The sequence below is a fragment of the Epargyreus clarus genome, unplaced genomic scaffold (genome assembly GCF_041222505.1).
Source record: "Epargyreus clarus isolate Ecla_fem2 unplaced genomic scaffold, WU_Ecla_fem_2.2 ptg000003l, whole genome shotgun sequence".
In the NCBI taxonomy this organism is placed as follows: Eukaryota; Metazoa; Arthropoda; class Insecta; order Lepidoptera; family Hesperiidae; genus Epargyreus; species Epargyreus clarus.
The window spans coordinates 5,108,276-5,134,492 of record NW_027332211.1 but is presented as its reverse complement, the minus strand read 5'-3'; the positions used below and the strand labels follow the sequence as shown (position 1 = coordinate 5,134,492).

The window sequence follows — 26,217 nt, the reverse complement described above, 5'->3', positions numbered from 1 at the left end:
TGAAATTACGCCATTAAAGGCTCCGATACCGCTTACCACCACCCTGTATACTGCAACGTCGACTGCCCCGGTAAAACGTGCCGGTAATTACCCGCAGGTAACAGGCATTCCATCTAAGTTCACAAAGGAGCAGCACCTGCACTGCGGTCGAGAGGCATACCAGATGTCACACGATGTCAATAGCCCGACATCACCGCTTGCCATCTGCTTACATTTTACAAGCTTTTTACTTGCTTGCTATTATGTTAGTAATATTCGTATTAAGCGGTTTCATGTTAATACCAAATTCCTAACTGTTTAACTAACTGAACTGAATTTTAGAATGATTACTAGCTGATCCGGCAAACGTTGTGTTGCCATATAAATCAAAAAATGTTAAGGGTGAACAACCACTCTCACTTAGGGGTTTGAAAAATAGATAGTAGCCGATTCTCAGACCTACTGTATATGCATATATAATTTGGTGAAAATCGGTTAAGCCGTTTCGGAGGAGTACATAACAGTAACTAACATTGTAACACGAGAATTTTATATATAAGATGTACTACGAGTAACTAATATATTGAGTTGATATGATGATCAATAGCTAGATCTCAACTTAACAATATATCCTCGTAGTGTTTGTTTGTTAAATTCAACTGTATAAGTAGGTACCACCCGCTGATGACCCGCGAGGCACAGCGGTCACCATACCGGTCTAACACGCAGCGAGTTCCGGGTTCGAGCCTTGAACAGACAGATATCTAAATTATTTATTTAGTTTCTTGTTCTGGGTCTCGGTGTTTGCGTATTCCTCTTTGTGTGTGTCCGTTGCACCCACGACATAAAGATTCCTAGTATGGGGATATGAGTTAAGAAAGCATTATTTATCGTTTGTAAATATAATTTATCCTCTTATAAAACATTGCATGTAAATTACCTATAATGTAGGCTAATAATCATTATCTCCGTTTGGCAAGAGGCGAGTTCTCTCATGCATGAAGACAAATGATAGGTCCACGTGTGCGCTCTATTTGTTGCCCACATCCAGTGGCCTAATTATGCAACTTGAATTATAACCATACTAGTTTTTGCCCGCGGCTTCGCCCGCGTTTAAAAGAAAATAATATAACATACATAAAACTGAAAATTCGTACCTTCAACTTTGCTAAAGATCATCACTTGATCAAATGCATAGTTTACGATTCAATCCTTACTAATATCGATTAAAATAATCGATGTTTTGGGTCCAAAAGATCGATTCTCCGATTAATCAATCTTAGATCGCCATCCCTAGTTCCCGTGGGATTTCTGGGATAAAAACTATCCTATGTCCTTTCTCGGGTCTCAGACTATCTTTGTACAAAATTTCATTAAAATCGGTTCAGTGGTTTGGGTGTGAAGAAGAGACAACCAAACAGACAGACAGAGTTACTTTCGGATTTATAATATTAGTAAGGATTGTGAGTTTAATTGTATACACGCTATCTATGATACGTAAGTTACTTGACTGTTATGTTTTAGTACAGTAGTAGATATGGGGAATGAATGGGAAGCTTGGTTTTGGCGAAGTCTTAGATGCTCGAAGTAATGCACTTGTTTAATAATAGAAATAATTCGTATTAAAACCCGTATGACTAATAGATATTTCCTCGTATTGTTCTTAAATATGTTCTAAAATGTAGGTAGTTACTATAACCAGTGTTGGCAACCGTACGATAATTATCGTACATGTACGATAATTTGATACCACCGTACGATGTACGATTGCGAGTCATTATCGTACGCAAATGTACGATAATTGGCTACTTGACACTTTTTGGGAAACTGTTTTAATGAATTCATATACGTATTATATATGCCTTTCATTGATCATTTTTTCGAAAAAAGGGGTATTTATTAATAAAAAATATATTTTTATTACGGTAAACGGAACGTTACGCCAAAACAGGCGGTCAAGTGTCATTTCGTAGCGTGACGTCAACACATTGAAAATATAGAAATAAACTTCGACGCTACACATACTTCAGGGGAAATCTTGGGAATTATTTAACTTTTATTAGTACAATTGCAAGAATGTCAAATTACAAGGCGTGTGCAGTGACGATGTGTACAAGTACGATCGATAATACATATTCTGTCACTGTAAGTATGCATAAATAAATTTAATAATTGTTTGATTAACTTTGAAGCCATTTAATTTTCGTAACATTTTTGAATCGCACAAATTTTCGCGCCATCCCTCACGCGTGCATCGCGCCCGGGTGCGCGGTGCACCCATATGAAAATCATAAAACTCGAAAAATGACGTGTCGGGCCGGTCGGGCGGTCGAGTGCAATATAAATTTATGATAAATATCTATTTTCATTAATAACTAACGCGTTCTTATGAAATTTGATCATGTACGATAATTTTTCGGCAGATACGATAATTTCACGCCCCTGGTACGATCAGCGCCATCTCCCAGGTTGCCAACACTGACTATAACGCACTTTACGGTGTTACGTGAAGAGTTATGAGGCTAACGCGTACTAAGCAATGTGACAGAAATATGAGTAAAAGGATGATGAAGATTGCTAGTTATACGCCTATAAATGCCTGTAAATAATTAAATTAATAAACACTAGTGCTATTAAATACAAAATCTTATGCGAAAGACTAAACACTCTAACTTCCAACCCCTTTATAACTTGTTCGAAATTCCAAATTCTGTACAACTTAACTCAATAAAGATTGTCATTGAAAATTGCAGAATCTGTATTTACGTTTCGCTCGTTCTCTATAACGTGTGCGTCAGATATCATTATAAAAACCGGAACTTTGTATCACAATCTTAATTAAAACAAGTTATACGAGTATCTACGTTACGTTTTACCTATATTTTCACTCACAAACAATTAAATAGGCGTGTCAGGCGTTCAGTTTAAACAACAAACAAGTTTAATTAACCGTGTGTGTGTTTCCAGACTAAACAATATAACCCCGTATGAATATGTAGGTGCTGTTAGTACAATTTTCCTCTACAAGGCTAATGCTCTCAATAAAACCCACGCATTTGACGCATTGCGACGTCCTTGCCGCTAAGTACAGCTCTTTACTCCTAGAAAGATAACTTATTTCTAAGTTAAGCTCGTGATTTATTACTGGAATCACTTTGGTAATGGTCCCCGCGTAGGTTCGATACGTCGATTCTAATACGAACTTTCGTACGATTTTATATGGCAAGTTGACGACATTGCATCGATGATCTAAATTGTAAATCAGTTTAAACTAGTTATCGATTATCGCAATAGTTGCCGAACGAAACTGCGTTTGAATTTTTCTTTCAATCTTATTGCGTAATGTATACGAAAATGTTTCGTTTCTAATTTTGAATTTCATGAGCAGCTTTGAGCATACCAATAAACCCCTTTTAAGACGACTCACAAAGAAGCAAAATATTAAAAGAAGAAGAATATTAATTTGATTTTTAATACGATCAAAGCTTATATCGCGTTAAATTAAAAATGCTGACCTTCCCCCGTCTCTCCGTGTAAGGGGGCGTATGTCCAGCACTGGAATTACGAACGCTTGTGGGTGGAAGATGCGTATGTACTCGTAGGTATCGTATCACATACCTATAAGTAATCAGTTAGGTACAACTTGAAAAATTACACCAAAAAATAATTCGTACCAAGTAAGATGACTCATAACTCTGCGAAACCGAAGAACTTAGCATTTTTCAAATTGAAGTCAAGTGCAACACAGATTCAATAATCTTGCCATTGGTAATTAAACATTATACCTACGTCCTACTTACTACTGTTCTTTTGTCATTTAAATAAGTTATTGCTGCGTTATCTGTGTTTTTATTCCAACATCGTGTGGAACGAAGTAACTTTTCAAATGGATGAATACAAAAAATAAAACACAAATCGTATCCAATGAGTCATGTCTCGACGGAACCGGTCCCGGAATCGGTCTCGGCGGGTCGACATTCACCGCTGTCTAGAGAACTCTACTGACTCTATCCCGACTAATCCAACTTTATGATCTACAATTGTATCATAGATATTTGAAGACCTTTTTTTTTGTTTACGAGGGGGAAACCTTCAAAAGGTACCCGGTGTCGTGGGAGCGACGTAGGGTTATGTGGGATTCTTACCGCACTAAAACGCTGGGCGGTTCGAGCTCCCACTCTTGCCACCCGCAGCCCCGGAAGCCCCCTTTTAGTCGCCTCTTACGACAGGCAGGAGATACCGTAGTCCTATTCTACTCCCGAAACTACAGGGACGAGATATTTGAAGACCTGTGTCTTAACAGACGCATTAATATGCGTTCGCCTGGATTTCTGGATGAAAGAAAAAGTAGTTGACGTAAGCTACTTTCGCTATATTATATTTGCTTTGCTATACAAGAATAAAATGAGACTTGAATTTTGTTTATTATATTATGCAGAAATAAAATTTGTTTTGGTGATTGCGTAATGTACCATAATATGTTATCCAGGAATAAAATGTCCCCCAGGCCGTCCCTTTAAAGTCTTCTCAATTACGATAACACCAATGCCAATTTGCCAAAGAAGATGTTTAAGTTTTTGATTTCTAATGGATAAAAATTCCCATCGGAAATAACAGAAATTACATTCATCAAATGACTGTTGAATGTACACTCGTAGATGCTATGTTTATTATTAATATGGAGTAGCGAACATGTCTTTATTATTTATAGACTTTACACGTACTAACGTTGTAGGACTTCACGCTGTCCGGTGTCTATTATATTACTATGTGTTATGTATTGTCAGTGTACATTTCACCCACAAAACAATCGCTTTCTTGAAGGTCAATTCTTAACATAATCGTGATAAAGAGAACGTTTACACGTGACAGTTTAGACCTTGTTACAAATCTGCAACTGTTGTGGCGAATGTTACATTTACATATTACGTAGAAATGTAATGATATGAAATTCAGATTTATGCTGGACTACCTATGTGGCTACGTTATTTATTTAATAAGAATTTTCATAGAATGATGGAGGTCGAAAAGGGGTTGATAGGTAAGAAATCAATTCTTCAAACTTCGACTAAAACAGACCGAGCATAGTGAGAAAATGTTACGAATATGTGAAAAAAATTAAAATTATTATTGAATGCATTTTAAACACAGCTGTTTAAACAAGAATAAGTTGTTTGATGGACATACAAACATTATTTTCACGTGAATACACCCAGACTAGAACAAATATTTGCCTGTCACATTTTCTCCCATCGGGAATAGATGGCAAAGTAATAGCTACAATAGAAGAATGTAACATAGATACATATAAAATAAATACAATCTAACTGTATTAGATATATAGATTAACTTGAAATCATTAAATTGCATCACTTTTTTTAATTCATCGATATTCATAGTTAATTTTGACCAAGGTGTAAATATTGGATGAGTCGCAGGGCATAACGTTTACAACGCCAGTCTGAAACACAGATAAGTTACCGGGTTTGATCCCCGGCAAGTCAGATATCTACGAGTAGGTTTACGTTGGGGTTTTAGGTGTTTAAATACCAGTCTTGGATATGTCCACAGGAATCTACGACACACATAATCATAATATAGGGCTTTGTAAATAGAAAGCGTTATGATTAATGACGCATACATATATAATACATACATTATAGTAACGTTACTACTAACAGTGCTGTCAGTCTAGTATTACCATGAATGTGTATGTCGCTAATAAACGAACGGTAGTGGTGTTGATGACATTTAAAATGTAGCAGGCCGTTCAATGTGGCCTCGGTGCCGATCGGAGCTTCGGAGGTCGCACGAACCTAACGCTAACCTTCCCCGATTTGGCGCATTTGTGAGAAAATTTTGAGGGAAATTAATCAAGAAATCGGCCGAAATATTTTTTTAAGTCCAAAAATATAAAGGTACGACGTGACCGGATAATAGTTTTACAGAATACTGCAATATGATATTGTTTTTATATTACTTGAATGAAATAAATACAGTTATGTAATCAACGTCGACACATTAATGGAAGTAAGAATCGCATGAAAAAACCATTAAAATTCCTAACTTTATGACTAAGCTTACGACTCTACATACAGTTATGTGTAATTTCCTCGGTATCTATTTTTTCATTATGATTTGTAATTTCATTGTGTAATATTTATATAGGTATATATGTGACGTATTCCTAATTTACTATATGTATAGTACTACTATTAGACTATTACTAGTATGTTTAATAATACTATAGGTATTCTTTCAAGAAACTCGACAATAAATTTTAAATCTTACGAACAAAATTGTATGTCAAACTCAAACTGTAGTAACTAAATTATAACTAAAAGCAGCAAAATTAAAACTAACACAACCCTATTTTTAATTAAATCCCCATTCAAGCAAGCTTACGCTTTCACGAATGAAGCCACGTTGTCACCGACAGGAAAAATGTGGAGTGATTTGACAACCATTGAGGCTATAGCCTTCGGATAATTGGAAGGCTCCGTATCGACCGGAACGCACTACCACAACCTTGGACGCACACCCAGTTTCACAGAACACCCTAACGCTTCCCTGTAATAAAATAATGGATAGACACGTGCACGGTAGGCTCTGCGTGACTTAATATTAACAACATAAATCCTTGGGCTGTACGAAAAGTATGTAAAATTTAACCCATAGTTTTTAATGTTTCCCAGAAGCCTACTCACTAATATACTCCCATGCATAGTAATGTTACCATCCTCGAATAGAAAAAAAGTTATCGTGACAACTATCAGTAATGTATTGATAGGTCTTGAAACGAATTTTAAACTTGTTATCCTTCTCTGTACGATAGCATTTAAATAATTTTGTAATTTATTTGGTAGTTCTGATAAGACGAATACCAAATTTAAGAAATATTTCTTCTTTTTTGCTTGTTATCATTTCCTTAATTTAATTGTTTTAGATTATTCTACTTCTGAAAAAGATCCAAAATGAATAATTCTGAGAAAAAATCCAAAAAATAAAACGCCAAAGAAACCAGTTAAGTTGTCATAGTCATGTAACTGTACCGTCTAAAACTCTGCAAATAAATATTTCACTTAGATATAAGCAGGCCGATGATATAATTGTTGTGTTACGTATAAGCAGTTGCAACTTAAGCTGACAACTAAGTAAGCGTGCTTATTGAATTTTACTTTTTAAAATAGCAACTACCTAATGATGTTACGTAGTGCTTATGCCAAGAACGTACGTAACCTTCTTATCTGATAACTTCATTCACATAGTTATGCATGTTTGGTGAGTAAGCCCCTAATTGTACATACGTCACACATATGTTTTCTACTAGTTTAGGCGAGTGACTACACCCGCAACGTTTATTTTTAAGGATATTGTTGTTTCTAACGAAAAGAAAATGCACAAAAAGAAGTCAAAAAGTTTTCATCGGCATTAGTGCCAGAAAAGTAAAGATAAAATATCTTCTAATATATTGCAGAACACTAAGACTTATACGATATGTTATTTGATCATTAATTTATCTCATGTGACTAAACTGCTACTGCTGTATTATTTAAAAAAATCGCCTTAAATATCGGTCTTAATTTCCAACGTAGGCACCTATATGTAGCCAGGTGTGTCTTTCTCATAATTTTATGCCATTAACGTATTAACTGCTAAGCCAACACTAAATTGGATCCACATGCTATTACCGAGATGTTGCAAGGTCGAGTAACATGGCAATGAACGTGATTGGGTACTAACTTAGTTTCAGCATCGACGGCCTAATCTCTCATATTCCACTTTCGTGAGTTTTACATTTTTGGCATCGCCCTCACACTGCAAAGCGGTTGTGTAACGATGCAGGTACGGCTGCATCGAAATTGTTTTTTGAGGTGCTACAAATCTTCGTATGTCGTTATACCGATATCGCTACAGTCCTCCTCGCTGTCGTTTATTGGATCGAAGGAGTAATGGAGACCTACTTAGATCTGGCTGACGAATCCTTTTGTTAATTAATGGTAAAACAACATTGGGAAATCATTCTTCGCATTGATTAAAGACGCAGGCAGTAGGTATATATTTGTATTAATTTGTAAAAAATGCATAAAAACCTAAAGCTTTTGAACATGCATCTATTCGAATTTTACAATGAATCCGGTATTCAATGAAATGTTTATTTTTTTAGTATATACTTATCCAATAATAAATACTTATATGCAGAAGAAACTATATTATTAAATATTCCGTTGTTGTGTGTACCTAGTAACTACTAACGGCAAGGCACACTAGATTCCACGGCACCAACGTGTGGCAAGAAGCTCATGAATAGTCTCGTACCTACTTATGTACTTAACTACAAGCAATTGTATCATATTCAGCTCGTTCGCAGCTACTTCAAAGAAACTTAGTTGTGGTTGTATGATGCTAACGGGTGCGAGCATCTGTACTTCATTGACCTACATTATTTCTGTATCTTAAGATGAAAATGTACCAAAGAATAGAATATCATACATTAAGGTACGTCCCTTAACGTAGGTAGTAGTAGGCGAACAATAGTGTTGGCCGTATGTCCATTGTCCATTAAAATCTTAACCCAAACAGGGATATTTACAAAATTATCAATTTTTTTAATGACAATACCAGAGAACTTATCCATTTTTTGCAACACTTTAGTACTCTGTATATTAGTTATGGGTCAAATCAAAGAATACCGCAGTGAATGACGATTACTTAATTTACATTTATTACCGGTAACAAAAGCCGTTAGTGAGACAATGAAACTAGGACTAGCGGCCGTGATGATTCGTGGAAAAAATGTAAACAATACATCAGTAATTATGGCGAATACTGACGAAAACAGTGACTTAACGGTTCCTTTAACGTTCACTCTCGCTCATTCATTGTGTTTCTTCTGAAAGATTTTGGATGAATGACTATTGTTTCGCCCGCGGTCTTCCTCTTATCGTTTTTATATCCATTCGTTCCGCAAAAAGAGCAAAAACAAGACGCGTAGGAGGGATGAAAGACAAGTGCTGTAATTTATGTGGCAGGAAGTTATGGCAATAAAAATCAAGTGCTTTTGAGAGCTCGGGATATATAGATAACTGTATGCAATAATAACTGTAGCTGTTTGAAGAAAACGTAAAAAATAATCCTTCTATTGTGGTTTGACTGTTAAGTTAGTAATGACAATAACACCTTTCAACACATATCAAGTTGTTTTTATTTAATTAAGTCTGCTATCATGTTACCAAAAAACGGAGAATAGCTTCTATCCTGGGTAACGGAACCAGAGCGGTCAACCTGTATATTTAACTAGGCAGGTCGTGAGCTTGGCAACCAGCGAACAGTTATAAATGCGTCATTCTCTAGCCGTGGGAGCTTCGTTGTGGCTGCACATGACTATTTACTATTAGCCATAGTGTGGTATCTATGATGACTGAGATAGCTATACGGTATACCGCGAATTCAAGTGTGATTACTGCTAAAAACTACAAATTGTAAGTGTAAACAAAAGCACATGTTTTATACGTGTGCTAATTTAGTTTTTTATAGAACCGACGTCGTTGTAAATAATGGATTTTTAACGAAAACTTGATATAACTTTAATATCATCAATTGAACACCAAATACCTACGTAACATTAGCAATAATGATACTATTAAATCTAGTATTAGCATATAAAAACTAAAAATAGTTATTACAGTGAAATATGGAATTAGGTATTACGAATTTGTGACGTCTTAAACCTGCTTGATTTATTAACACTGTGCAATTTTCCTCATTTCCTTGTATTACGCAAGTTCGCGATTTTATTCTTATGTGCCGTGCTAGGCAATTGATCGCGCGACATTTTCCATAGTCGAACTCTTTGATCAAAGGAACAATATATTTGCCACAGAAGCAAAGGGCCTTACTGTATAGACAGGGACAAAGGTGTCGAGGGATAGATATTTTTGTCACGGAACCTTGCTTTCTTTGCTGCTTTGATATGGAGGTTAAACATATAAATTAACTAGATTAAAACTTTAAGACTATTAAATGGTACCCATGGTAAGGACATAGTTGAAATATAATGAAATATTTATAATGAAATTAATGAAATATGTCAAATTACGAAACCGCATTTTAGTAATTAGTTGGATTTACTGATCCGTCATCGTTTTCCTTGATCTGTGCTAGTCCTATTACGTACATATGTAGAGTTAAGTAATTTTATGTAATGTGTAATATCAGACAGATGTTCCCGTTGTTATTAAATGTAATTACTCTTAACATTAATACTAAGTGACACACCGATAACCCAGTGTAGTAATGTAGTAAGCCTGATGAATAATCAACAACAATATGTCAATAACACTACAGATACAGAACTTATAAACCGACTGTTATGATTTAATCCCTTTAAACAGAAAATCTTGAGCAAAATAATTTATAATGTGATTTTTAGTAGTAGAAGCAGCGATCGATTCTGCAGCCCATCTGATGTTAAGTAGTCGGCCATGGATAACCTAACTGTAAAAAACTCCATAGAGTCCTGGGTACCTACAGTCAGATACAGATGTGCAACTACTTATGATAACTGGAATGGAACGTCTCGAAAAAAATTATTTGCTTAAGACACCCTTCAATAACACAATAGGTACTTCAAGGTGTGAAGGTTTCCCCCTCGTAAAAAAGGACTTCAGGGTAAAGGTTAACAGTGTTAACATTGTGTCATGTATTTATGACAGAACTAAAAGTTCTCCGTGGTGCCGTCGCCGGCGAAAACGAAAGAGCTCTACCACATTAGTAGTTTTACTTGAATAATGACAATAAATTTCGTATACGGTCAAAGTGCTAGGGGTCATCTTTTTTTCAATTATCGAGACATTGACCGATCACTTAACCCGTATTGATATGATCAATTTGTATAATCGGAAACAGGCAATTACTATAGTATTACAAGCTTTAATTCACGTTGCTTGAACTATGTCAAACCTGGGTACGGAATTAAATGTTTGTAAGAAAATAACCGTAAATACACGTTAACGTACTGTAAAAAATCTTAAAGGACTGTGATCTACCAATTCACAATCAGAAAACTTGTCTAACGTAAATCCTTGTCATTGTGAGAAGAGACTAATATCCGAAAGTTAATCCGAAATTAATGGGTTGATAGTGATGATTAAAATAAATCTTAGTACGTATTACGTTATACGATAAATTGCGGAGCTAAGAACGCTTTAACAATATTCGTAGTAGTAGTTTAGATGCGTCATATTTTGATAAAGTTTTAGATAATGATGTTTTCGTTAGACCACTGATATTCATCACATACAAACAGTAGCTTAGCCAAAAATTAACGTTTAAAATCATTAGGTACATTTTGCGTTTTACTTTAACGCATTTGTGATATGTACATAATCCCGTTGATTCTTATTCTATTTGGACATTCAAGTTGTAAGAGAACTCCATTAACAGTAAAGATCATCAGCAGATGAACTGCTCGACTGATTGCTACTTCTATTAATAACAGCACAACTCAATGTTGCCGAGACGTTTTTAAGTTATCGACAAAATTAGATCAATGTTGGGGACTAATCGAGCCACATGGGAACAATGACGCGCTCTGACGCTTATAGTGTCGAGCACCGCGGGGTGGTCATTCATATTCATGTGGGCTATTTTAATACCTCCATTCTTAGTAAGGAAACAAATAACTTTGTTTGCACAAATATGTTGTGTGGGTGTGTGCTTGACGTGCACTCTTAATAAAACGGTTTGAGAACTCAGGATGTTTTTATATAATAGGAGCGTCAGTCCTCTGCTTGTTTACATAAAGTCCAACTAACGTTCATACGAGAGTTGGAGAAACTAAATATACAGCAGTTATACATATAGCCAATTATAGTTGCGTTTCTTCTGATTTAGAATGTCGCATGTTCCTAACTTGTTTATATCTGTATATGGCACTAATGCTTTAACTACTACGTTCTGGCTCGAAAGATGGCGTAATGGTGTTGCCAATACACTCCTAATAAGCCGTATAAGGTGTGGCGATCGGCGATGGAATTGAATATGGGCAAAAATATTTACCTATTAACAGTATTACGTACCTATTAACGTATTTAACCACTCCTTCAAATAAGTACATAAACATAACGTCTCATGTAACTGCTGGAACAGAATAAATTATAACAATTTTTCAATTGGTATCTAATACTGTTTTAATATTTGTCTATTTATTGTTTAGGTGGAGGCATTTCACTGTGAGTGGTATGGGCGCGCGGTGAGACCCGACGAACGACACGATGACAGAAGGAGAGAAGCAACAGAGCGCGGGTGGCGCCAACGCCGCACCACAACACAGGAAAGGACACAGGTATGGTATAGAGATAGCACTATTAACAGATAATCACTCTGTAACGACGAGCCAGGAGAAACAGAGTGTAGGGCGTATCGCCGTCACACCACAACGGAACGAATATATGGAATGGTGACATTACCTATAACTGGCAAAATCACATTAAATTAGCGAAAAGCAACAAAGCGCAGAGAACGACAACATCGCACCACAACACTGGACCACAACAAAGGATACAGGTAGAATAGAGTATAGTTATGTTCAATCGTTCACATCTACTTAAAGGGAGATACTGTGGGGAAGGCAAGAAGTAATAAAGCGGAGGTGGCACCGACGCCGCACAACAATATCTAAAATGACACAGGTATGGTACAGTAATGATCACTAACTGATAAAATCACATGAAGGCAGAGGGCGACAAACAACATAATACGAAGGACGCCAACGCCGTATCAACACAGAAAAGGACCCAGGTATGACGCAGGCACGTCAACAATAACAGACAATCATGTGTTTTATTATTTAAGGGGTTCTCCGCCGTAGCCACATAATACCCGGATGCACGGTTTTTTAACTTTTACGCCAGGAACCTTAAATATTCCCGGAAAACACAAAACCCATATAAAAAGGCAGACAGTTTTATTTGCAGGTTTTGAAGGTGGTAGAACCCTTTGTGGTTCGACTCCGGCGGCACCACCGCCACACCTATTTCTACCTAATAACAGCAGTGTTAGGCGCAGCTGTGTTCCGGTTTGAAGGGTGTGGTAAGGGAGATAGACTTTTCCGAGGCGTTCCAGCTTAGTCCTCAGGGGTAGCGGCGCATCTGTGGCCGACCTCAGGTAGGAATATCTAATCCTATCTGGGGTTGATTTCCGATGTCCATGGGCGGCAGTAGTCACTTACCATCAGGTGGACTGCATGCTCGTCTGCTACTCTCATATTATAAAAAAAAAAAAAAAAAAAAAAAAAAAACCTTTTTGCGTCTTGGCGTAATCCCAAAATAAAAAGCATTTATTTTACAAACAATTTCCATGATATAAGCTTAATAATCGACCGAAAAGAAGGTAGTGTGAATGTATAAAAATATTATAGTCAGCATCAAGGAATTACGTACGATTGACGACGTCCGTTTATCTGCTATCCAATAATATTTATGTGTTTACACTTGATCGATACGTTTTTTTCCTAACGATCTTTCAGTAGCTCTTGTAATAAGGTGAGCTAAACGTTTCTTTTTCACTCGGTGCACTGGCCTTGTCTTCCACATTGCTGCACTAAAAATATCTTCTGTATACTTTGACGGCTAAAGTCCGGCAAATTATCTAACGATCTTCCGTTCCGTATTGTGACGAATTTGTCACGTCAGAAAGGAACTCTGACTTTATCTATATCTTCAAATTACCTCGTATAAAAACTTTGGAACTCTTTAAAAATCTTGTTCGTGTTATTATTTATCCGCTCCTGAACCTTCAATAGGGGTTTTAATTATTTTATCTATCATCATGACCAATATAACTTAAAAGGAAGTTTCAAATGAAATTCTTATAAACTCAATTTTATTGTGCCATTCATTACCTTTGGCTACTACATTACGTTTTGTGAATACGGCCTTACTTTTTGTAATAAACCTGTTACTTTTGTTGCGTCACTGTTGACTTTAGTAAGTATACGAGAATAAGTGTTTCTAATTAGCGTTAAAATTTAATATTGTGTGCGTACGTACAGATAACGATGTGGTCATTCGTTAGGAAAATAATGCAAATGTGAACTAAGCATTACAATTTTTGCAATACATTACTGTAGTTTGTTTTTAACATGAAAAAAACACGTACCTACACTCATTATTTCCTGTTGTTCCATGATTACGATAATTATGCTTATTAATCAAAATATTAATGTCATTGGTTTAAAAAAATATCCGTTATCATATAAATCTTATTATAATTGATTTGATACTAATGATTACAATATTTTTATTGTTTTCATTCATAACAGTTTATGGTATCAGATAATAGTAATCGGTCAGTTTTTATCTTGTTATAGGTAATTATAAGACCATTCAAACAAATTCAGATTGTAGAATTTAAATTCTAGTGCTTATCTATTTAGTATTTGCGAATTTAACAGTATCCCCTTTGTCAATAAGATCTCTCAGAGGATCCAGTGGAGTCGCAATTCAAAATGTATGCAAACATTTACCTTCAAATAAATATCTGAAGTCCAGCGTTTCAGAAGCTTAACAAAGGGGGAACATTAAACACAGGATCTAAAACCATTTCCTTCAGCTTCGTCCCTGTCAAGCCATAACTGTTCTAATACATTTTTAAAAATAAATTAATTTAATCATTTGTAAAACTGATTAAATTAAAATTCAACCTTTCTCGGTTGAATTTTAATTTATTCATCTGTATGGATGCACACGTACCGTTTACAACTAGTTTGGAATGGAAAATTTCAGAAAATAATTGTTTGTGTATGTAACCGTGTAGAGTATGAGAATATTGAACACGTGTTCACAGATTTTGTATCCGATAGCGCTGATTTTGTGCCCGATAACGCTCACTGATAATAATTCGGTTTGCGACACCGCTCCACATTGCCAGCTAATCGCACCTGTGATATCACTCGCTGTAGACAAAGCTTTAGTCATCTTGCCCCGTGTTTAGTATGTCACAAGAGCACGTACCACATACACCATTCAAATATGCGTATCCTACGTTAATCATCGTATCTCGTACCGTGCTTCAAGTGAAAACATGGTATCGATTCGTTAAAATCATTTTCCGTTGTAATATTTTGAACGGATAACACCCGAAAGTTTGTGTATAGTTTCCGTTATTGGTTTCGCCAATATGTCGGCGGCAACAGCTGAGCAACGTCGATTATTGTTGGAGAGGTATGGATTCGATACAGCCGGTTATGTTCGTGAGAATATTTTATATTTATACAACCAATTGCTTTGTATACATGTTTTGCATGTTTGTTAACAAGTGCCGTCTCATTTGTTATACTGTAACAATTAAAGAATGGATGGATTCCGAAGCTGTGGATGTGTTGCTCATTTGAATCATAGAATAGTTGTCACAATCTAATTTAAAAATGGTTCTTTCTTAAGAATCTACCTACTTAAGTTAGATAACAGCTTACGAAGTTAGATAATCTAACTTAAGTAGGGATTATATGACGTTTATCTTGTTGTAAAGTTAAATAAGTAGAGCAACGTAATTTAAAAGCAGATGAAATGAATGCTCATGTTTTCTACTCTGAATGGTGTATTAATGTATAAGTAAGATTTCTATCGTATTAAAGATTTGATATACTCGTAGATAATCTTCAGAGACCATTTCACATAGTGTGAATCAACATGTTCATCTTCATATATATATCACAATTAAAGTTTAATATGTTTGTGTCCGAAAAACTCTTAATTAGACGACGGATTAACTTATTTTTGCACAACGTTAAATTTCTATATATTTTATATTTTTATCCCGAAATTTAGACAGACTTTTTATTAAGTTTCTTCATAAATAATATTAGATTAAGCGAGAGCGAAGCATAACCGGGCTTAGCAAGTCTTCTACAAAATTAAACATTATATATGAAAAATACGAAAGAGAAAACATTTTAATGTATACGTACACCAAATTAGCTATTACAGATATCGATATGATGAATTTAAATATCTGTTCGTCTTTGTGCGTGTCCGTGGCTCCCACGAGCATACGATACAGGGAATCATAGTGCGGGGCTATGAGTGTGGAAAGCTTTTATAAAAATTATTATTATTGTACCAGGAGGCAAGAATCAATGTACGCGATGACGGGCCTGTACGCGGAGTCCGGGTGCGCGGAGGGCGCGACCAGCGACGCGGCCGGGCCCAGCGCGCCGCACTCCCTGCCCACCAGGGAGTCCGTCAAGTGCCACAGCAGGAACCCCTCCGCGGGGATATGCGACAGGTATTTATAAAACCCGAAAGAGATAAAAAATACCATTAAAATAAAAGATAGATTAATAGAATACTCTTTATTGACTATTTACACTTAAATTTAATCAATAAGCATTATATACATACTCAGGTCAAGCAGGTAAAAGGTGTCTTGTTAGCTGATACTATGGCGGATTCAAAAATCGGTAGAACCTGTATTGTTTGATCAGGGAGGTACCAACGCCTTATCTATTTCTAACGTATGAACTGAACCTTTGTATGGAAGAGTATGAACGCTGCTAACTTACGTATGATCGACTTTAGGCAGAACTCCTGTTCTATATTGAGCTAGTTGGTAAGTAGTTATTACCAGCAATGGAAATACAGTTGTACAGTCAGATGGACTTCTATTTCAATCCCAAATAAAAATATATAATATTTGCTTCCTTGCCGATTATTTGTCGACGTTTTCAGATAAATATTTTTTTCCAAGCGTGTCATACGAGGCTCACCCGATGACTCACTCAAGAAAGATAACAATGCGTAGAACGTATATATCTGTAATATTTCTGATACTTTTGTAAAACTGTAAATCTTTGCTAATGTTGCTCTCTTTTAAAAGAATAGCAAAAATTTATCTTGGAGTTAAATAGATAGGTAAAAAACCCTACAAATATAAATAGGTCATTCAAAAATTGCGTATCCAAGGACATTTAAATCAATATTGAACATGTAAATATTTACCGCCATGGATATGCCACATTGGCTTAGCTAAGTCCAGTGACAGGAACTTACTTATCCGTGTTATACAAACAGTATATCTTATCTTTATCTTTATGACACATCAACCAACACCCACGCCCAAAAGAACCATATTACGAACATGTCATACTGAATTTTCATTTTAATTATCGGTTAAAAAACAATGACAAACACTTTTAATCGTAAGGTCCGAGCGTGCATCTCGGATCTTTCAAAGTTATGTGTATGTTAAAAAATAATTATCACTTGTTAAACGATGAAGGAAACCATCGCGAAGAAACCTACATGCGTGAGAATTCTAAAAAGAAGCTCTCGAGGACGTGTTAAGTCTAAGAATTTGCACTTGGCTACCTGTGAACTATGTTCCAATCCCCCCTCGCTCTAAGGGAACACCCAGCAATTCGACAGTAATGGGTTAACAATAAGTACCAGTGCATCATAAAACGATAGCTCATATATGATGTCTTTTACAGGGATCGAGAACGCGAAAAAGAGAAGGAGAAACCCCACCAAATGTACCCAGAGATATTAGACATTCCTCATGACGCAAGGGACTGCGGCATTCTCTCGTGGAGGCCGCTTTTTATTCAAAGATTTTCTAGTATTAAAGTAAGAAGTCATTTTACGTAACACGCTTATATAATTGGTCCGTAGCGCTAAAATCAGGTGTTAATAATAAGTGGAGCACGATCTTTTTTGTTTTTATCTTTTTCTTGTATTGATTATTATTTTGCTATGCTATCTTCAACATATTCCTAAATGTTTACGGTATTTGACCCTAAAACTTTAACTTCGCACCTTATGGTTATCTGGAAGGCATGGATCTTTAGCTGTAAAGCCACCTTTTGAATTGTTTAATCAAATCAAATCAAATCAAAATTTTTTATTCAAAATAGGTTCTTTACAGATCACTTTTTGAATGTCAAAGCAACTACCACCACTTCACAAGGTGTTTCGTTATGGAGAAGAAGCGGCGAAAGAAACTCCATAACACACATCTTTTTTTAAAAAAAAATGTTTTTGACAATGTAACTTAACGTAATGGTACATGTGGAGCTGGAGCTAATTCAGACCACACCGTTTTGTCAGTCAAATAATCACTTACTTTATAGTACGCTTTTTTACATAGCGTTAGTTTAACGACATGTTTAAACTTTTTTTCTGTGAGATTCAAATTGTAGTTTAAAAATTGTATTTTCATTGTGTTTGATGTTTTTCGAGCGTATGTATGTACATATGTTTCAGTATTTTGCGTGCTTTACAGGCTAAACAGCTTAATCAATTTAAACATATGAGGTGTCGTCTAAATTGTGGGAGTGACCATAGGCTTTTTCAAGCAGGGGTTCTGTTTTTATAATGATTTGTGATTATGATTATTCTAATATTCTGTTTTGTTTCAGGTGTTTGTATTTTTCCTTTCGTTCCTCGTAACGCTGCAGCAGGCGTTAAGCTCAGGATACATAAACTCTGTGATCACAACAATCGAAAAGCGCTTCGAAATCCCCTCGAGCCTCTCGGGACTGATTGCGAGCAGCTACGAGATCGGCAACGTTATTACCGTCATCTTTGTGTCCTATCTCGGCAGCAGGAGGCACATTCCCGTTTGGATCGCTGTCGGTAAGTCATATGAAATAATGAATGTACTAGCGATATTGTGATACATATGTAATTTTCATTATTATGTTGTTGTCGTTTATTTTTACATTCTAAATATATTGACGTATAGAACTCCTTAGTAAACGAAGTCGCTTAGTCTTTACTTACTTAAACTTGTAGCTTACATTATTACAAATACAAAATAACGGAGAAAATTAGTTAAGTTTTGATCTTGCGTGTATCATCATACATATTGCATATGCGAATGGGCTTACGTTTTTCTCTTATAACGCCTTCGATTGTCATTTTTCAAGGGTTACGCGTACTCTACTTTGAGGAACTACTACTACTAGCCTACAGCTATCTACATTTATGAATCTCCATTTACAAAAAAAAAAACATAAAACGTTCATAATAAAAACATGATGAGAGCTGATTAACACTTACCATTACTGTTTTAGGTGCTGTAATAATGGGTATAGGGTCGTTAGTGTTCGTGGTGCCTCACTTCATAGCGGAGGCGAACAGCGAGATGTTAGCGAACAACAAGTCCGACGACAACATCTGCAGGCTACCACGGGCCCTAGAACAAGACATGGGACTCGGACGATTGTCGCAAGGACTCCCGCCCAGTAACCTCAGGCCTGATAACTGTATAAAGGTAAGGGATGCCATTAGACATTAAGTTATCTATTTTGGTCCATTTATTTATTTATTTTATTGATCTAATTAGAACGGCCGAGGCCACTTACACTAACTAGGCAGATATAACATACAGACAACTCACAGAACTCCAAGCATACGGATACAGGTGTTGTTATGTTACATTTATGTTACAGGTGCTAAAATAAATAATTAAAATGTTACATTATTTTGAAGACGTGTTGATATTGAACTTAATTGCAGTGAAATGATGACTAATAAGTATTATAAAAATTGGCTAAATACAAGTCCAACTCGCATAACTCGCATAGTTCTTTAGATCAAACGAAAATACTGGTTTCGTGTCCTTACACGGACCCTCGTTTATTTTAAACTTAATACTGTAAAAAAATCAAGCGTCCATATATTAAGATTCAAGAGAACCTTCTGACAAACGGACAAATAGCGGTGACTTAATAATAAAATCCCATATTTTCCCTTTGGGAACAGAACCCTGAAAACATTTAGATGACAAATCGTAAAAACATAAAATACGTTCCGAGTGCCGCAAGGCGACAGACTCGACCGTCCTTGGCGGCTTGAGATCCGATAAATTGTATCAATATTTATTATTGCTGCGCTACATTTTTGACCGGTATTGAGGCGATAGAAACTTCGTCGTTCTCATTTGGCGGCACCGTCTATACCCATTTATATTTTGGAACAGTAGTATATTAGGTACTGCTGTGTTTTAAAGAGTAAGGTGGTAAGAGGTGGTAGAACTCTGTGTGATTCCACTCCGACGGCACCACCGCCTCGTCTATTTTTATATTCATAACAGCAGTATTAAGCGCTACTGTGTTCTGGTTTGAAATCTGTAGTAAGGGAGACATACTTTTCCGAGGCGTTCCAGCTTAGCCCTTATGAGTGGGGGTGCATCTGTGGCCGACATTAGGTAGGAATCTAATCTTATCTGGGGTTGATTAGAGATGCTCACGGGCGGCAGTAGCCACTTAAAATCATGTGGACTGTGTGCTCGTCTACTACTCCTATATTATAAAAAAGTATGGCAATTACCTACTACTTAATATTATGGCAATTGCTTAATATTGTACGTATACATGATGCGATCCAACTTAATATTCGTAAAGTATTGAACAGGCAGATAACAAATGTATCTGTTATGTTGTCCACATATAGAGCCCTTGTTCTATTTTGATGTGGACTTCGTTCCTATTTGCTATTTCCATATATTCATATCCCCATGATACATATATTCATTTCCTCATTAACGCTATAGTGACGTGGATAATAGCGGGGGAATAGAACTAGTCAATAGCTAGAAACAACATAACACCAACAATAGTAGAGGCTGTTTGAAGTAGCCTAACCCTAGCCAAAGTAGCCTAACTACAAAAATCGATTTACAATATGGAGGAAAGTAAAAGTGTATAGTCAGCTCTGAAGTTGTTGCGAGGAGGTGTAGTCATACAATTTACTATGGCGACGCGATTCATTTCTATATTCAGAGCGGACTAACAGTTTTACGCAGGCTATACAACATTTTTTATATTACGAAAATACAGATAGGTCAAAAATCATTAAAATGCATTAGGCCGCTCTGGTTCTAGCAGCCTCAATTATAGCCGTATCAGACTCCTGACGGTCAGTAATCTGAAACCCGATATAACGTAAATTAAAACACCTACGATCGACTACTACGAAACCAAGACGAAAATGTTCGGATTTATAATTGATAGATATGGAACCGACATTTAATACCGGTAATGGATATGAGTCATGCAGCCTCAATCTGCTCGTATCTACCAAGCACTATTGCTGAGACAGAAATAGTTGAAGTAATGCTTCGAAACCTGTACAAAAGTTGATCGTTTTGTAATTACGCATATCTGTAGGGTTAAGAAAGAAGTCAAGACTTGAAACGAGCAGCGAAACATCAAAGGAACAGCTCAACCTTTTACTCTTCGGAATTTATTTTCACGAAGAGTGTTATTTGAACAAATGTGTTTGTTGACCCCCGCTGCCTGTGTTGTATACGAAGTTGTCATACTTACAACGTTGGCGTAATGTTAGCTATTGGATTATGTGTGAGTTTGGGCATCACAATAGCTCCTTGAGTGTTAACTGGTGTTAATAGGCGATATTGCGACGCCCACGGAGTTTGACTCGGGAAACTTTAACCTCCGTTTATTAAAACTATGTGAAATCTTTGCGGAGAAAACTCTTGGAAAACAATCTTAATCGTGACAATATATTTCATGGAAAATTTCCTTATACATCTCCTAATAAATAAATATGAAGCGATAATTTTGGGATTTCGTTAAGCTAGTGACTACAACCCAAGACATCTGTAACAAAATATAAAATTGATCACAAATGCATTGCCATGAGAAAGTAATTATCCCTAAGTTGGAATGTCTAATATAAATATGTTCACGCACACTTGAAACCTACTGCAGACATACGTGTAACGGTAAAGACGTGTCACTTAACTTTGAGCTCTTACAAGTACATATTCAACTCACGTAAACTGCAATTGAAGTCTTAAAAATATGCGGCACACAATCTATTTGTCTTAAATCAGTCTTTTTAAACGACTTCGTGATCGAAAAAGGTTCTATGTTCGGTTGCAGATGTGTATGTCTTTTCATAGAAATATCAGAGAGATTTATAGAGGTATCAAATACAGATATTAAATCATTGAATTGGACATTTCTAAGTAGGTACCTATATCTCAATCTATAGTTACAAATTGAGTTAAACCGTGAGCCGGTTCGTACACGAACCGTGAGCTGAGTTCCTTATCGAGTTACCTTCGATTATGTGACTGAATAAACGGTGATATTCTACGCGTCCGAATTCGACCTTTCAATTCGGGCGTCCGTGGTTGAAACTCCAGGCACGCCTCACGAATTTATGTGCGTATCAAACTATCATTTGCTTTCCTGGTAAAGGAAAAAATTGTGAGAAAATGTAGGTACATGTCTAAGAGTTCTTTAAAATAAGTTTTTAAAGGTGTGCGAACTCTCCCAAACGACACTTGGTTATTGTGATGAACTATAGGTTAAACGTTTCTACTTCCGTGCCTAGGAAGCCGACAGTAATGGGTTAATGACGATAAGTCTATTGTCACCACAGTCTACCGTCATCGGTTTTTTTATGTTTATAATATAGAAATAGCAAGCGAGCACGCAGTCCACTCATGGCCATCTGTAATCAACCCCAGACAAGATTAGATTCCTACCTGGATCGACCAAAGATGCGTTGCTAACCCTGAGGAACATCTCTCAAAAGCATGAGATATTATTGCCACATTCTCCAAACCAGAACACAGCAACGTTTGGCATTACTATTATACGGCAGAAAGAACCGCAAAGAGTTCAACGACCTATTAAATTCTGCCACCTGTATTCGTCAACCTAATCCTTATATCTCCCCACAGAGCTCACCAAGCACGTTCGTACCAGTGATGGTGTTCGTGGTGGCACAACTGCTGCTCGGCTGCGGCGGCTCACCCCTGCTCACTCTCGGCACCACATACGTCGACGACCACGTTCGACCGGAGTCCTCTAGCATGTATATTGGTAAGTGGTGTCACTTTCATTTATCTAATTATTCTTTAAATTTTCCTTAGTTGTAGGTGTTAATGGTACTCTGTCCCTGTAGTCCCGGGACTAGAATAGGACTACGGTATCCCCTGCCTGTCGTAAGAGGCGACTAAAAGGGGGCTTCCGGGGTTGCGGGCGGCAAGAGTGGGAGCTCGAACCGTCCAGCAAGCGACCCCGGGAAGGACGGCGGTATGTGTGGTCGCATACCGTCGTAAACACTACATAGTGTGGGAGGAGCGAAAACTGCTCCCCCAGAGCAGATCCCGATCGGGGCATGGCGCTTGGAGGATTCCGGTTGTGTTCCGTCGGAGATCCCGTAGTTCTCCACCAAGCTTGGAGGACGGCCACCGGGGGGGTTTTAATGCGGTAAAAATCCCACATATCCCACATATGAGCGTCGCTCCCACGTCGTCGAGTACCTTTTGAAGGTTGCCCCCTCGTAAACAAAAAAAGGTGTTAATGGTACTCATTGATGGATTTATTTCTTAAGGTAGTTAGAATCCTTTATGGTCAAACCATGGTCAATCCAGGAGCATAACTGTATCTATAATAAGCAGTAGTATATGCTGATAGGTTCTGGTTGTAAAAACTGTTGTAAAGCTGTCCATTATGGGCAAGTAATCTTTAGAGGATATAACTATTGGAAAGGGATAAAGGTGGATTACCCTACACTTAACAATATTCCTCTAGCATTATTTTACAAGACACCTGTACCAATAATAGGTACTTTGTTTCAGTAACAGTAATACGCATTTGTCTGCTTATAATGATGTCTTATTATTTGTAGTCTGAAAATATAAATTTATTTAGATCGCATATCATTTTGAGTTCGCTTTTATTGATCGTACTTTTATTAAGTTCAAAAAATTGAAAGTTGAACATTTGCATCTTAAATAGACCTATTAGTTCTATAACTGTTTTTATTTAGTTTCGTATGACATGCAAATTATATATATTTTTTATATTTAAATACATAATGAAAAAGCACAAAATTACAGTTAATAAATAATTTTAAATGACCACAGTTATAAAAATCCCTCAAAAGCATAAACTATCCGAAAAAAAAACAATGTTCAATTGTTTCAAACGTTATATAGAAAATCTAATCCTGAGTAATCTCTTGAGCATATTCCTGCTTACGGCATCAAACCTAGCGGCAATATTGCCCCCGGTCGACCTTTCACTGTACTTCTTTACGACAACTGGTGCGCCGCTCGTAACTGCGCCGTGTCACTATCGTAAACCTAAGAGTGTAGAAAATACAGAAGACGTCTAGAAATTTACCTCAATCAGTCCGTATAACGGCATTATTTTTTGTACTATCATAACAAAAATATCTAAAAAAGAATAGTAATCTGATACAGAAATGCACATAACTGGTCACGGACACGAAAATCTTATCTATTCTTTTACAAACCCGAACTAAACAATACGAGCGTGGCTTGCGTTATATAGGCAATCTAATCCAAAGTAATATCTTGAGCATATTCCTGCTTACGGCATCAAACGTAGCGGCAATATTGCCCCCCGGTTGACCTTCCACTGTACTTCTTTACGACAACTTGTGCGTTGCTCGTAACCGCGCCATGTCCCTGTCGTAAACCTTAGAATGTTGAAAAATAATAGAAGACGCATAGAAATTAATGAGTACAAAACTACGAATTCTTAAAAAATATCATTCTGTCATTAGGTATGGTTCTGTATCTATAAAATGTTGCGTATAATAATTGCGTAAGTCCATACCCATAGCCGACACAAGTATTTGGGAAATTGCGATCAAAGTGTTATTTCAATACGTCATTTTTTTTCAAATCAGTACAATAAATTATTTTTCATCAATATGCATTGAATGAATTAAATATGTAAAGAAACGACGTAAACACATAATTCGTATGATACGAATTCTGTATATTTTTCGTATTCCAAAAATCATAAACCGAACAGACCGAACTGCGCAGACACGGCACAGTTCAACGAACCCGCCAGACATACCTTTTTAGAGCTCCACGGATAGATGGCCAATAGGTTTCGTCTTTATCACTGGAATAGATGGGCCAATCCATGTAAATTATTCTCGTAAATAATTTTCGATCCTTGAACAATTCATTGGAGACTAAAATGAATGAGATATTCAACAATGATTGGTAATTACGGGCATGTTGTTATCTACGTAAAACCACAGTATCGAAAGTTATTTTAATTATTTTCCTTATAATATGCGTTGTCATAATATGTTTGTTCCGCGTTTGAATGTTGTTGTCCTTAAAAATAAAATCAATTATTAGAGACATTATAAGAACACATTAGAGTAGTTTATATCAATTTTATTATTCTTCTTATTAAAACGCTTAGTACATGCGTAATATTATCAGTGATATTTATTTATCATGTTAAATATCATAGGTATTTAATAAGTTACTAAATTTAAAGTGTGTGCTTGCTGTGTAATAAAAACACATTTTAAGGTCGTACAAATATTTGTATGCTACTAAAACATAAAATCCAATATAGATTGGGCCAGTAGGTACTTAAAGAAAATCGTAGAGGGTTTAAAATAGAAACGCAACCATTTTTAGCTTGAAAATGTAGCTTACCTACATTCCATAATAAACGAATTTGATTTGATTTGAATGTTTTGGAGAATACAGAGACGTACGTACATATTGCTTTTATAGCGACATTTTCCATTGCCGTTGAAGTAAGTTACAAATATTTCTTACCTACTGGAAGTAACGATTAATTAATGACATCGATACATTTGTGGTTTTATCATCTGTCGGCTTCTAACAGTAGGTGACCATTTTTCGCTTCAAACCTTGACCTCTGGATGCGTGGATTTAGTATATTTGATAAGCATTGAAGTATTTGCTTTATTATAAGTATTTTTTGCTTATCGTTGTTGGTAGGCTAATATATAAATTGTCGATTTTTACTCAATTGTTGAGAATCTTATTTCTTGGCTAAACTTACATGTTTGTATCTTTGTGACAAACTGAAACTAAAGAGTTTAATGGGTTTCAAGAAATGAGGTACCTATCGTTACATAGTACCTATGTCCTCATCTCTTCATTACTCTTTGCATTCCGAGCTTATGAAAGAATGTTTTATGTTATCAGTTTTATACCATTTAAATTATTTATTTGTCAAGTCTTAAATAAAGGAATTATAATACTTGTTTTATAACTCAGCTTAGATGTAATTTAGTAGCGCAAATGTTGAACTCGAGAGTTATAATTTTATTAATGTCAGTGCCATGACTAATAGGGAAAGGAAACTGATGTACGTACCTATACAGATTGTTCCACCCCTGTGACAAATAGGTAACTTGACCTTGGTGTTGACGTGGAACGCGA

General features: G+C 36.3%; 1 protein-coding gene across 1 annotated transcript in view; it reads left to right on the top strand.

Moving 5' to 3' along the window:
- Oatp30B (Organic anion transporting polypeptide 30B) overlaps positions 1–26,217 on the top strand; it is a 60,970-nt gene that overhangs the window by 20,874 nt on the left and 13,879 nt on the right. Inside the window, exons 3-8 of the mRNA XM_073084812.1 lie at positions 12,197–12,325; positions 16,105–16,266; positions 17,471–17,606; positions 18,398–18,614; positions 19,055–19,254; positions 22,699–22,840. Of these exons, the coding sequence (XP_072940913.1) occupies positions 12,255–12,325; positions 16,105–16,266; positions 17,471–17,606; positions 18,398–18,614; positions 19,055–19,254; positions 22,699–22,840 (928 nt within the window). The 5' untranslated portion in view covers positions 12,197–12,254. The remainder of the gene's footprint in view (positions 1–12,196; positions 12,326–16,104; positions 16,267–17,470; positions 17,607–18,397; positions 18,615–19,054; positions 19,255–22,698; positions 22,841–26,217) is intronic.